This window comes from Hydra vulgaris, chromosome 09 (assembly GCF_038396675.1).
Source record: "Hydra vulgaris chromosome 09, alternate assembly HydraT2T_AEP".
NCBI classification, from domain to species: domain Eukaryota; kingdom Metazoa; phylum Cnidaria; class Hydrozoa; order Anthoathecata; family Hydridae; genus Hydra; species Hydra vulgaris.
This window is the reverse complement of record NC_088928.1, coordinates 3,286,236-3,299,858: the sequence shown is the minus strand read 5'-3', so window position 1 is coordinate 3,299,858 and position 13,623 is coordinate 3,286,236. Positions and strand designations below refer to the sequence as shown.

General features: G+C 27.2%; 1 protein-coding gene across 1 annotated transcript in view; it reads left to right on the top strand.

Moving 5' to 3' along the window:
• LOC100209148 (N-acetylated-alpha-linked acidic dipeptidase 2) overlaps nucleotides 1-12,691 on the top strand; it is a 64,555-nt gene extending 51,864 nt beyond the window's left edge. The window contains exons 11-17 of the mRNA XM_065804506.1: nucleotides 694-761; nucleotides 1,477-1,559; nucleotides 1,777-1,855; nucleotides 9,829-10,075; nucleotides 10,186-10,279; nucleotides 11,797-11,889; nucleotides 12,344-12,691. Of these exons, the coding sequence (XP_065660578.1) occupies nucleotides 694-761; nucleotides 1,477-1,559; nucleotides 1,777-1,855; nucleotides 9,829-10,075; nucleotides 10,186-10,279; nucleotides 11,797-11,889; nucleotides 12,344-12,545 (866 nt within the window). The 3' untranslated portion in view covers nucleotides 12,546-12,691. The remainder of the gene's footprint in view (nucleotides 1-693; nucleotides 762-1,476; nucleotides 1,560-1,776; nucleotides 1,856-9,828; nucleotides 10,076-10,185; nucleotides 10,280-11,796; nucleotides 11,890-12,343) is intronic.
• The last annotated feature ends 932 nt before the right edge of the window (nucleotides 12,692-13,623 follow it).

Below are 13,623 nucleotides of genomic sequence, written 5' to 3'. Positions count from 1 at the left end.
ATAAACTTTAGGGTGCTACAGGAGCATAAACTAATGGTTACTGCAGAAATATAAATTTCTAGGTACTACCAGGGGCTGATCCAGCATTTTTTGGTCTTTAAGATACTAACTTCCAGACATGGAGCAAACTCTAAACATTTATGCTTATGCTTATGTCAAATAAGTAAAAAAATTGCTAATTGTTAATTGGAGCCTGGAATAAAAAAGCCCCAAAGTTTTTGTTTCCAGGCTCCAATCATTGCACTTTTTTGCAAAGCATTCTTATTTGACATTAGTATAAACATAAATGTTTAGAGTTCGCTCCATCTCAGAGACCAAAAAATGCTGGATCAGCCCCTGGTAGTAACTAGAAATTTATATTTCTGTAGTACCCAGTAGTTTATACTCCTATAGCACCCTGTAGTTTATGTTCCTGTTGTACCCAGCACTGTACTAGGTACTTTAGGAATATAGTTTGAAAGTCAACATCATTCATTACTTTAAACTTAGTTTAATTTCAAAATTTCAAATAACTTCAAGTTTTCATTTCCTACATATTAAGCTATTGTATTATAACAATATATAAAGGTATTTATAACAATGTATAAAGTATTTATAAATATTTATAAATTTATGAAGTTGTTAAAAAAAAAAGATTAATTTATTTTGTATGGAAATGAAACATTTCAAGTAATTTTATTTTTATTTTGCAAGGAAATGGAACATTTCAAGTTGAAGGATCGGGACTTTTGAGAGATGTTGTTTTTCAAGCTGCGAAGCTGGTATTATTTTTAATCATTATTAAGATTTATTTAAGATTGTTTTATTTTTCTTAACATTAAAATTTTTTTTATTTTTAAATAATTTAAGTTAATTAACAAAGTTTAATATTTTTAAAAGTTAAACATCATTAGGGATGTGTTTCTATTTTGTATTATTTTATTTGTTAAAATCTGCAACTCTCTGTATACAATTTCATATTCAAAAAAAAAATTAAAAATTAAAAAATGTTTGCATTATTTATGATTCTTTTTAGCATAATTATAGTAAATTTTTTATTCTGTGTGTAACTATTGTAAATCTATAATCCTTTTTGTGTAATTATGGTAAATCTTTTTTATTTATTTATTTATTTTTTTCTTATTATTATTACTTTCAATCTTCTTTTTTGTAAACAAAAAAATTCTCTATGAAACTTAAAAAAATTTTATTTAACTAAAACTATACTAAAAACTTTAAATCACTGCTAAACATATATAATGTTAGGTACATATGTAGTACATATGTTTAGTATATTATTACTGTAGCAAAAGCATTTATAAAAAAACATCTTATCAAAAGAAGAAACTTTTAAAAAAATTAACCAACTACTGATAACACAATTCTTACAACAACCCAACAACCCAGTTCTTATAACAACTCTGTGCTTATAACAAGTTCTTATTGATGGCAATTATATATCAAAAATTAAAAAATAAAGTGATTGACTTATTTCAGGTACAACATCCTCATCAGAAAAAAACACTTTTTGAAGATATGGTTTTAGTTAATCCAGATAAGAAAAATCAAGACCAACCGAAGTTTTTATTTAATTTTCATTTTAAAGTTTTTTTTTAATAAAATTTATAAGAGTAATAATTTTTATTGTTTTTTGTTATAATTTTTTAACTTTTATAATAATTATAATTTTTGTTATAATTTTTGTTAAAAATGTTGTTATTCACTAGATTTTATTTTATTTTAAATTAATACATTTAGTTTTTTTATTCTACTTTAAATTTTGTTAAAATTGTTTAGATATGATGGACTTGCATCAGGGAGTGACTATGCTCCGTTTTACTCAATTGCTGGTGTTACTTGTGCTGACTTTAGTTATGTAAGGAATAAAAGTTCCTTAGTTTCTTATTAAATATGTAGTTAATAATTAATCTACTAACCTTACAACTTATCTAAAATTAATAAAAAATAAATATTTTAATTTAACAAAAATTAACAAATTTAATAATATTAAATTAAAATAAGTATTTTTTATTTATATTTTAGCTTCTATACTACATAGATTAGTTAGGTTGGTTGTTAGGCTGGTTGTGATGCTGTTTGTTAGACTACACTGTTAAAAAATTTGCCGTAGATTCAACAGAGACAGTCCGGCAGCAAAGTGTCAAATTAACAGAAAAACTCTGTTATTTCAGCAAATAGACAGTTACTAAACTCATCTTACAGAGTTTACGCAAAAATCAAAAATAAATGAATAGAATTTTTATATTATAAAAATATAATTTGACTATAAAGAAACTACTTGTGAAATGATTAAAAATTATAATATAATACACATCAAACACAACATAAAAAAACTCAGTAGTTTTGAATACTTTAGCCACTTACAAAACAATAGTAACTGTCTATTTGCTATTGTGGAAATGGGAAAACTCAAAAAATAAATTTTTTGAGTTTTCCCATTTCCACAATCTATATATTGAAATCCATTATCAATTTAAATATTACTTAAAAGTTCAATTATCAAATCAATTAAAATATATCAATTTCTGTTGATGCACAACTATCAGTTATATCAAATCAATTAAAATACCTCAATTTCTGTTGATGCACAACTATGAGCAGTTTTTATTCGTTTCCTTAAATTTAATTTACTTAGGCTCCTCATATGTTAATGAAATACTTATTTGTTTATATGTATTTTAGTTATTATAGTAATAATAGTTAAAATACATATAAACAAATTAAAATATATTATATTTTATATATATTATAATATTTATGATAATATTTTATTATGACAAATTATACTATTTTATAATAGTTATTATATATATTATATTATAATAGTTATAATAAATGAACAAAACTTCTTTTCATCTATTAATGCTCTGTCCATTCAAATAGCGCTAGTTTGTTTACAAAACTTTGGGGTTAGGTCCGACATTTAGCAGGTTTTCTTTTTTCGATTTCATTTCCTTTTTTTCAGGATTCATTTTTGTGATTAAAAAAAAAGAATTTTTGTGATAAAAGAAAAGAAAGCAATGTTGAAAATATTTAAAAATTGTAGAGAGAGCATGTAGAGCGTACAGTTGCAGATAATCAGGATGCAATGATTTAGAAGAAAGTGTAGGGTAGAATTAGTAAGTGACCGGGGCCCTGGTCCCAGTTAAAAATGAGAGTTTTTGCAGCACCAACCCTAGCAAAATTATAAGATTTAGCAGAGGTTGATAGCCGGGGCTAGAAAAAAATTTATAATACTTCATATAATATAATTTTATGCTTACATTTACTTTTTGTTAAATACTGGCATACATTTATAAAATACTTGTTAAATACTGGTATACATTTTTGTTAAATACTGGCATAATTTACTTCCAACAAGATTGCAAGCAACCACTATTAAGTTATGAGTTACTTTAAAATAGAGTGTAAGTTAAAATACTAAGAAAAGTATAAATGAAGGCCTAAAAAGTTGTAAATTGTATAAAAAAGGAAAACATGAAATGCGTAAGAGTTATTAGGTTTTCTTGTTGTTCAAGGAAAAAAATTTGGGATTGATAAAAGTTTTTATAGCATAAAGGGACAGATACAGTAAAATGATGCAACTTGTTGAATAAATAGGCAAGCAAGAATGAGTTTTGGTTTATTGTTATAGAGATGATAGCTTGATAGATGAGATGATAGAAGAAAAAAGAAAGAAATGCAACCTTACAATAATGGGAGAGTAACTCAAGCTTGGCAGATAAAGCAGGTCTAATTACATTTAAAATGTGCTTTTAAATTTTGTCTGAGAGTATGAGGGTTTTTATTTATCAATATAGGAATGCCAACAGTATTGCAATATTTTTTTGCAGTAAATAAATGAGTTTTGTTGTCTAACAAAAGTTGTGGATTTTAAGTCTAAAATTTAAATCCATAAGCCACTGCAAGCCTTAGGTTGCTACAGAAGAGAGATCAGATCTAAAATTGGCTGCTTGTTCTAAGCAATTGAAAAGTGAAGATTGTCAAGACAAGAGTATAAAATTGAGTTATCAGCAAATAGAGTCACTTTAGATTTCATGAAGATCGTTATTGAAGAGAAAAAATAATACAGGAGTAAAAATAGAACCTTGTGGTACCTTGAAATAAAGAAGAGAGTAGGCCTTCAAGAATAACTTTACTACTGTTGTTAGAAAGAAATAGTTTAATAGCCTCAAAACCTTTATAACAAGAAACTAATAGCAGAGTAAAAACTAATTGTAGGATAGTTGGAGAGGTCAAATTATTTTCTAGAGTTTTAAAAAATTGGAAAATACTTATTTAGCACTTTTTAAAAGTTTAGCAAAAATTGAAGAGAGTTCTGGAGAACACTTTTTTAATACTATGGTAGAAATCTTATTTGGAGCACAAACTGAAGAAGTGTCTAATTGAGAATTAATATTAGTTTTGAAAGCCAGAGTGATTTTGATGTTTAACAATGTTTTAATCTGTTTAACTGTCAGGAAGAGTAAGGCCATTGTCAAATTAGAGTAAGATTTCTTTGCAATTAACTCTGCTTTTTTCTGGGGAGAAGTAAAAAGATCAAACCTACGAATTAGAGATTAAATGTTAGACTTACTTTAGTTAATTGACTTTTTCACATTATTTTTTTGCAATAATAAAAGGGCATTTGTTCTTAAGAGAGATGTTCTTGTAAAAAAGATGAAAAAATTATTAATGTTAAAAAATGTGGAGTAGAATGAGGCTTGGTAATGATGATGATGATGATGATGATGATGATGATGATGATGATGATGATGATGATGATGATGATGATGATGATGATGATGATGATGATGATGATGATGATGATGATGATGATGATGATGATGATGATGATGATGATGATGATGATGATGATGATGATGATGATGATGATGATGATGATGATGATGATGATGATGATGATGATGATGATGATGATGATGATGATGATGATGATGATGATGATGATGATGGTGACGATGATCATGTAGATCATAATGATGTTTTTATATATACAAAATATAACATGAATTTTGAATTTAAAAAAATTGCTTTAGGATGTATTAATGTTTATGAAGCCCCGGTCACAAACTTGGCCCCGGCTATATTTTATCAAACCCGGCCCTAGCCCCGGTTAATCATCAACCCTGGTTACTTACTAGGTAGAATTAGATAAAGTTAGAGAATACATTGCAGGTAATATGAAAAAGCCGGAACTTAAGTATGAATCTGAGGGAAACTTTCAATAGTAGTATTTCATTTCAAAAGTTGCAATCAAAATTAATTAATATAAATTATATATAAATACAAATAAATAATTAAATAATAATTTAACTATTATTAACTTTGAAATTTCTATTCTACAGATAACTTTGTCAAAAACCACAATTTTAAATAATTTAAATATAGATCAGATAATAAGAATAATAATTAGGAGAGCTTTTTTTAAAAGTCTACAATAAATAATAAATTCTACAATAAATTTTTACAAAAAAGTAAATATAAAAATACATCCAGCATACTATTTTATTTAATATATACCTTCTTTCCAAGCGTTTATCCTCCAGGCCTACTAAGACAAGTTCAGCTCACTAAAGTATATTAAACCCCCTTTTGCAGACCAAGTGTAAGTGATTTTTAGAAGAATGAAGGATATTAGAGAGAAAGTTAGAAGAGGTCTAGTTAAAAAGCTGGCATAGAGGCAATCGACAGTATTGCACTAGGTGTTAAAATCTTCAGCTTATGTTCAGTATCAAGTTTACTTGATAGGAAGCCTTGTTAAGTATAAAGTTTTTTATACGTATTAAATACTTATATTTATTTTTATATATATGTTGTCAGTGTCTATTTATTGAACCTGTATGTCCTTTAGAACATGTGTTTTTTGTTGTTTTTTTTATAAACTTGTTATAACAAAATCTCATAAGAAGGCCTATATATATGTATATATATTTTATAATGTATATATATGTATATATTTTATAAATAAAACTACATATTTTTTACCATATTTATATATATATATATATATATATATATATATATATATATATATATATATATATATATATATATATACATATACAGTATCGGACAAAACGAGTGCAACCAATTAATGCTAATTTAGTTTCTTTGTATAAAAGAGCTGCATTTTTTCTGTTTAGAGACAAAGTTCTTCAAGTTTTGTTCATCACAAAGTTCATTATTTGTACACGAAAATTAATAAATTAATCAAAAGTATTAAAAAAAGTTGATTTCCTTCTGGACAAAACAAGTGCAACTCGACAAAATGTTGAGCAAGCTGTATTTTGCTATCAATATTTCGTGGCGAATCCTTTGTTGTCGATCACAGCCTTGCATCTTCGAGGCATAGATTCGATCAGGTGATCAATGAAACTTTGTGGAATTGCTGCCCAGGCCTTTTGGATTTGTTCAAACAGTTGATCCTTATTACGAACACCTTCACGATTGAGGCGAAATTAAGGAGATTGAGGCGGCCAATTCATCACCAATAGGTGGTTGTCTTGAAACCACTGCTTGACTACTTTTGCAGTGTGTTTCGTATCGCTGTCTTGCTGAAAAACCCATTTTATTGGCATATTCCATTCAGCATGAGGTAACATAACATTTTACTTTCAGGATATTTTTATACATAAAACGGTCCATTATTTCATCGTTTTGATGTATTGGACCTAGACCGTTAGCAGAAAAATACTCCCAGACCATTACATTGCCTCCGCCTTGCTTCACGGTCATATGGCAGTAACGTTAATCGAGGCGTTTTCTGGCCGGTCGACGTACACGGCAAATGCCATCGCTCCCAATGATGTTGAACTGATTCATCACTGAACAGGACAGTTCGCTATTTCTGCACATTCCAGTCAAAATGAGATGTAGCAAACAGGAGTCTTTTATTCTGGTTTTTTAGTGAAATCAGCGGTTTCTTTGCAGGGCGTCGAGAAAACAATCCGGCTTCAACAGCACGTCGTATTGTTGTTCGGTCCGATACAGACAGCTCTAATTGCTTTTGTATCTCGACTGATGATATCCAGGGATCCTTCTTGACGGATCTGACGATCATAGAATCCTCTCTAGAAGTGGTGGAACGCGGTCTTCCACCTTTGTTATCTGCTGCCAACTTCCCCGTAGAACGATATTTGGAACATAGTCTTGATACGGTCCATTTTTTCACGTGATATTTATCACAAATACCTTTTTGTGACATTCCACTTACGTAATCGCCAATAATTTTCTTTCTTAGTTCCAATCCAAGACTGTCGGGAGCCATTTTTGCACTTGAAGTCATTAAAAATAATAAAAATAAATAATCACGCTTCTCAAGGCTTACCGTGTTACATTTACCTTGTGATGATTCAATAATGCTCTGTGGAACACAACGTCTTGGTTGGATGTGGACTGTATTGATGTAATGAAACACTTGTTGTATTTCACTTCTTGTATTGATGTTCTTGGATAAAACACTTTGATAAAACTCACTTCGATAAGCTGTCTTGATAATACTGACTGATTGACTTCCATATACTGACTGAATTACATGTCGATTTACATGTCTCTTATAAAGTAAAATGAACCTGTGTGAACCTGTTCTGGAAGATTCTAGATGCTTCTTTTCGATGCTTCTGGAAGCTTTTGGATGCTTCTGAATGTTTCTGGATATTTCTGGATGCTACTGGATGCTTCCAGATGCTTCTTCTGGAAACTTCTGGAAGCTTCTGCATGCTTCTGGAAACTTCTGGATACTTCCTTTAATTATTAAAAAATTTCGGTGATGTTGACCCGGACCAGACTTAAGAAAATGAAACAAACCAAAAAAGTTGCACTTGTTTTGTCCGCTGCAAAATGGCACTTGTCAACGAAATTCTGCCTGTGTGCTGTCACCTGTCAGCTGATTGCTCATGTCATGGCATGCTATGACTCCAGACTCCTGAACTGTTTGCTGTGGTAGTATAGTTTGTTTCGTTTTTAAGACATGTAAAATTAGGAACACTTTTTAGCATTGTTCGATGTTGGTTGCAAATGTTTTGTCCAATACTGTATATATGTGGTAGTTGAAAAGTTTCTTCCATAAACTGTAGTTTTAAAGAGAGCACTAATAAACTAGACCTGAAAAAGTTTAAAACTTTAAATAAAAGTTTTTTTTTTTCTTGAATGATAGATTGCTTTCCCAAACCAAACCCTCAGTTGATGTAGCGGCACTCCGTTGCGAGTCAGGCTATCAGATAGTCGATGTAGCAGCACTCCCTAGTAGCAGCAGGCTATAAGATAGTCAATGTAGCAACACTCCACGCATGGTTTAAAAATATTTTTTAATAAAATAAAAACAAAAACACTATTAATTAAAAAAAGCTTTCTAGTCATTATTATTGCGGTTTTTTAAAAAATGATAAAAATTAATATACTTTCGCATTAATTTTATTGTTTCAACTTTTCAACAACAATAAATTGTAGCTTTATTGTCGAAGTCACAAAATTGTTGTTAAAAGAGACTTTTTTGCTATAAAAAAAAACTCTTTCAACTTCGAGATTAGGATATATATATATATATATATATATATATATATGTATATATATATATATATATATATATATATATATATATATATATATATATATATATATAATAAAAAGCAAATGAATAATCTCAAATAAATACACTGTCAATCGCAAATTCAATATGTCTAAATAAAATTGTAAATAAAACTTGACTTATTAGTAAATAATGTTTTATTTATTTACAATGCGTTAAGATCTTTTTCTTATGAATTGAATTTTTTAAAGTTTATATTGTTTAGTGTTTTTTTTATATAAAAATGTAACACTAAATAATATGAATTTTAAAAAGTTCAATACATTGAGATAGGGGTTTTTAAACCATAAAAGTCCTTTATAATATAGGAAACTAATTTTCAGAAGTACCTATCATTATTAAATACCTATATTTATTTATAACAGTATCCTTTATCTAAATAAAAGAGAATTTTTTGTGAATGCACTTCTTTAAAAACATATAGCACTTTAGTTCCAGTAAAACAAATATAAAATACTAAAATCTCTAACTTGAAATTATATATGTGTATAAATTCTCCTCATAAAAAAGAAAAATGGCGCTCTGTAAATTAGAGGCTATACTTAAAGTTACGGAACTTCCCCTTATCATAAATACAGACAAAATCATATAAAACTGTGTGATTATTCCAAAAGTCTTAAAAGTATTGGTAAAAGACCATAATTTATTCGAAATTTTTTCAGTAACATTACAACAAAAAAAGTCTGATAAATACTACGGAGTTTTTTACAGTGTAGTTGTTAAACCAATTGTTAGCAGCAATTTTGTTACTTATAAAAATTAGTTAGTTCTTTGAAATAAAGATTTTACTTGGATGTGCGTAATACAAACTTGCATAGTTATATAATACGAGAGACTTATTATAATTGGATAATGACTAATTTTATTAACTAATTTCATAAACTGCGAAATTAGGGAGTAAATTATTGCAAATTTCTATTTAAATCAATATAATAATTATCAAAATAATCAAAATAATAATTATCAAGTCTTAATAATCATGTCTAACTTTATAATCAAGTCTAACTTTATAATTAAGTCTAACTTAATAATCAAGTCTAACTTAATAATTAAGTCTGACTTAATATTCATGTCTAACTTAATAATCAAATCTAACTTGATAATCAAGTCTAACTTAATAATCCAGTCTAAATTAATTACTAAAAAAAGACTAATGAAGTATGCACATTTGTGAGTCCCAAATTTTATTGATTTTTTTAGTTGGTGTTTTCAGTAATAATCTTTAAATTTATTAAAAGGGTCCTGTAGGAGAATTTTATCCTACTTATCATACAGAAGATGACACTTTGTTGTGGATGGAGAACTTTACAGATCCTGGGTACAAAATTCACTTAGCTGTTTCTCAAGCTGTGATGCATGTTCTTCTTAAGCTGTCCAATTCTCCAGTAATACCATTTAATCCAGTATCACTAAAAGAAACTTTAGATGAGAAATACTCTTTGTTACAGGAAGAACTCAAAAAAGTTGCTCCATCACTTAAAGCTGGTAGTTATTCTTTAAAATTTACTTTTACAAAATAATACTTTAAAATATTTCGTACTTTTAACATCCTGAATTCATAAATTTCTTATAATTTTAACTTTTTTTCCCCCTAGTTCATATACGTGACGCTTTAAATAATTTTACTGAAGCATCATTGAAGTTAAAGAAACTACTTGACAAAGACTATGATACCAACAGTCCAAAAAGGTAATAAAACAATAACACACCCAATTAATAACTCATTTTCTGTTAAAAAGAATATAATGATACACTTCAAATTTGGACTAAATGCTTCTCCTATTGGCTAACAAATGGCTTTTGCATCTTTTACATGCTGACAAACATATCAAATGACAATAACAATACAAATCAAGTTTATGTGGTAGTAGTGCAGTGGTAGAGCGCTCGATTTTTCAATGGCAGGGTGAACTTTTTCCAAAAGATATGCAAATAATAGTTCATTTTGTACTTTTTAGGTAAAAGTTCATCAAGCTACAGTACATAACCCTAGTGTGTAGCTCAAGGTAAAGCAATCAACAAAATAAATCTTAGATAAGAATGTCTTCAATGCTCTCTGAAAATGAAGCTTTGCTATTGATGCTAGATTCAAATTTGACCAATGCTGTATTTTAACTACATAGAAGTGCTGCAATTAAAAACAATGTATCCTGTATATATATTTAATCATTAATTTTCTTCTACCCTAACAGTATCATTTTTGCTGACCATACTGCAAGCATACCACTGCAAAGTTTATGTGATCATACAGTACAAAGACATCGTAAAGTTCAAAATGATAAAAAAAGTGTGTATGATAAAAAAGTGTGACCTGATTATACATCATTATAAAGCAGCTTTTAATGGCTCTACTGGCCGAAGCAAATATTAACACAAAATATTTGTTGGTAGTCTTTGCAACTTGAAAAAAAAAAGCATCATTATTTTTTTTATTGTCATTATACTTGCCTTGTTCCATTTTAGATTACAATTTATGTTAGAGAAACTGTTATTTGGAGAAACCTAAAACATTCGTCAAAACTATATATTGTCGACGTTTACGATTTATTGACGGTCAACATTATATTGTTGACCTTTATGATTTATTTTGAAAAAGAAACAACTTATTTATTACTAATCGCAGAATCGAATTTGAAAGATGAGATTTCTAATCTTGTAGAAACTTTTATCGAGTTATCAACACAAGTTGTTTTTTTTAATCATTCAACTTACTATGAGGGGCAAAGTACATACATTGTACATATTTGTAAAAATTTAACAAGTTCTAGTTAATGTTGTTTTAGATGTTCACCAAAAGTTTAAATTTGACTAAGTTATAAAACCTCTCTAGTCACAGGTGACTTGTAATAAGGATTAATTACACTCATGCATAGATAAGATTTTTGAGTGTCTCATTCATATTTTGTACAAAGCACCAATCAAATAATGGCAAGCAAGAGGAGACGCAAAAAGATAGAAATGCAGATTTTTAATAGCATAGGGAAGTAAAAGATAAAAATATAAAATCGTTAAATCCTTAATATTATTATTTTAAATATTATTTTTAAATATAAACAATCAGCAAATTTTATTAAAACTATAAAATTGGGATTAAAGCGCGTAACTTTTTATTTTTAAAACTGTAGTCAATACAACATAACTGTGTATTATAAATTAATATATTAAAATTGTTTTTAATTTTTATTATTTACTCTTTTTTTTTTAAGCATTCTTTTATTACGAATGTTAAATGACATCACTATTCAAATTGAAAAAACCTTTTTAAGAGACAGCGGTTTAGTCAGACGGGAAAATATCAAGTAAGTTTTAGTGTGTGTGTGTATGTATATATATATATATATATATATATATATATATATATATATATATATATATATATATATATATATATATATATATATATATATATAATATATATATATATATATATGTATGTATATATATATATATATTTATATATATATATTTATATATATATATATATATATATATATATATATATATATATATATATATATATATATATATATATATATATATATATATATATAAATATATATATAAATATATATATATGTATGTGTATATATATATATATATATATATATATATATATATATATATATATATATATATATGTATATATATATATAGCATATTTATAAATAATAGATAATAAAAATAAATAGAGACTAAAAACAAAATTATATTCCAAATAATATTTTAATATAATTTTATTATGGTATTATTTAGGAATTACATTTATGCACCTTCAGCTTATAATCGATATGGTTCTTCGTCATTTCCCTCAGTTGTTGATTCGTTATTTTTTGTAACTGTTAACTCCACCCAAGGTAAAGATATTGAGGCTGTTGAAAAAGAGCTGACATTAGTTGCTCTTGTCATTTCTTCTAGTGCAAACTGGATTGAGAACGGGCTGAGTTCGATCCAATAGTTTTTGTTTGTTTGTTTTTTAAATATATTTTAGATTATTTTATCATGGAATTTATAATATAAAAAAGAATTTTATAAATGAGAGTATTTTATTATTATTAATGATGTATTTTTTTTATTCATGAAAAACTGATAGACTTTTTTTTATACATGTTTTATGTATGACTCTGATAAATGCTACGGATGGTAAACATACATAAACATATCAATTTTAAAGTGTTAAACATTTTATTGTTTACTACATTTCACATTCAAAATCATATTTATTACATTAGAATTATTGCATCCAATATAAGCACCGTAAAGTGCTGTCAAAATAAAAATATCAAGCTTTAATAAAATGATATTTGTTATATACAGGCCTGTATGAACTAAAGTTAAATTGGGAGGGGGGGGAGCAGTGCTGGATTAAGGGGCCCCGAAATAGTTTTAACGACCTTTTTTTAGTCATTTTTTCAGTCAATTTTTTCTAAACTAATTATTTGAAAAATTATTGGGAGGGGGAGGGGGCAAATGCCCCTGTGCCCCCTCCCCTCGTAACATTGATATTATAGCTTATACGGCCTGTTGATGCTGGAATTTTTTTTCAGATTTGTAAGTTTTAAAATTAAAATTTAATAAAATATTATTTGCTACACATAAATTGCCAATTGTTATTGAATTAAAATTATATGCGCTATTATTTTTTTATATATAGATCTTTTTTTAAACAACAGAATTTAGATCCGATGCTTTTTGAGTGCAAACTTTTACTTTTTTTAGTTATTTAAAAATCCTTCAGTATCCTCCAGTCTGAAAATACTCTAAAATCTTTTTTAAGTATATATATAATTTAAGATTGGTTTAAGCTTCAACAAAGTACGACCTTATCTAAAAAATAGTTTTTAGATAACAGGGGGTATAACTAAAATTTTGCCTGTGACAAACTAATCTCATATAAATTGCGACAAACAAACCTATTATAAATTGTGATATTTTGGCTAAAACTGTATTGGTTTTAATAAAAATCTTTGAACAGTAAGACCTAAAATACTGTTATTTAAATGATTCCTAATAAGTGTGTATTCGAAGTATAGGTT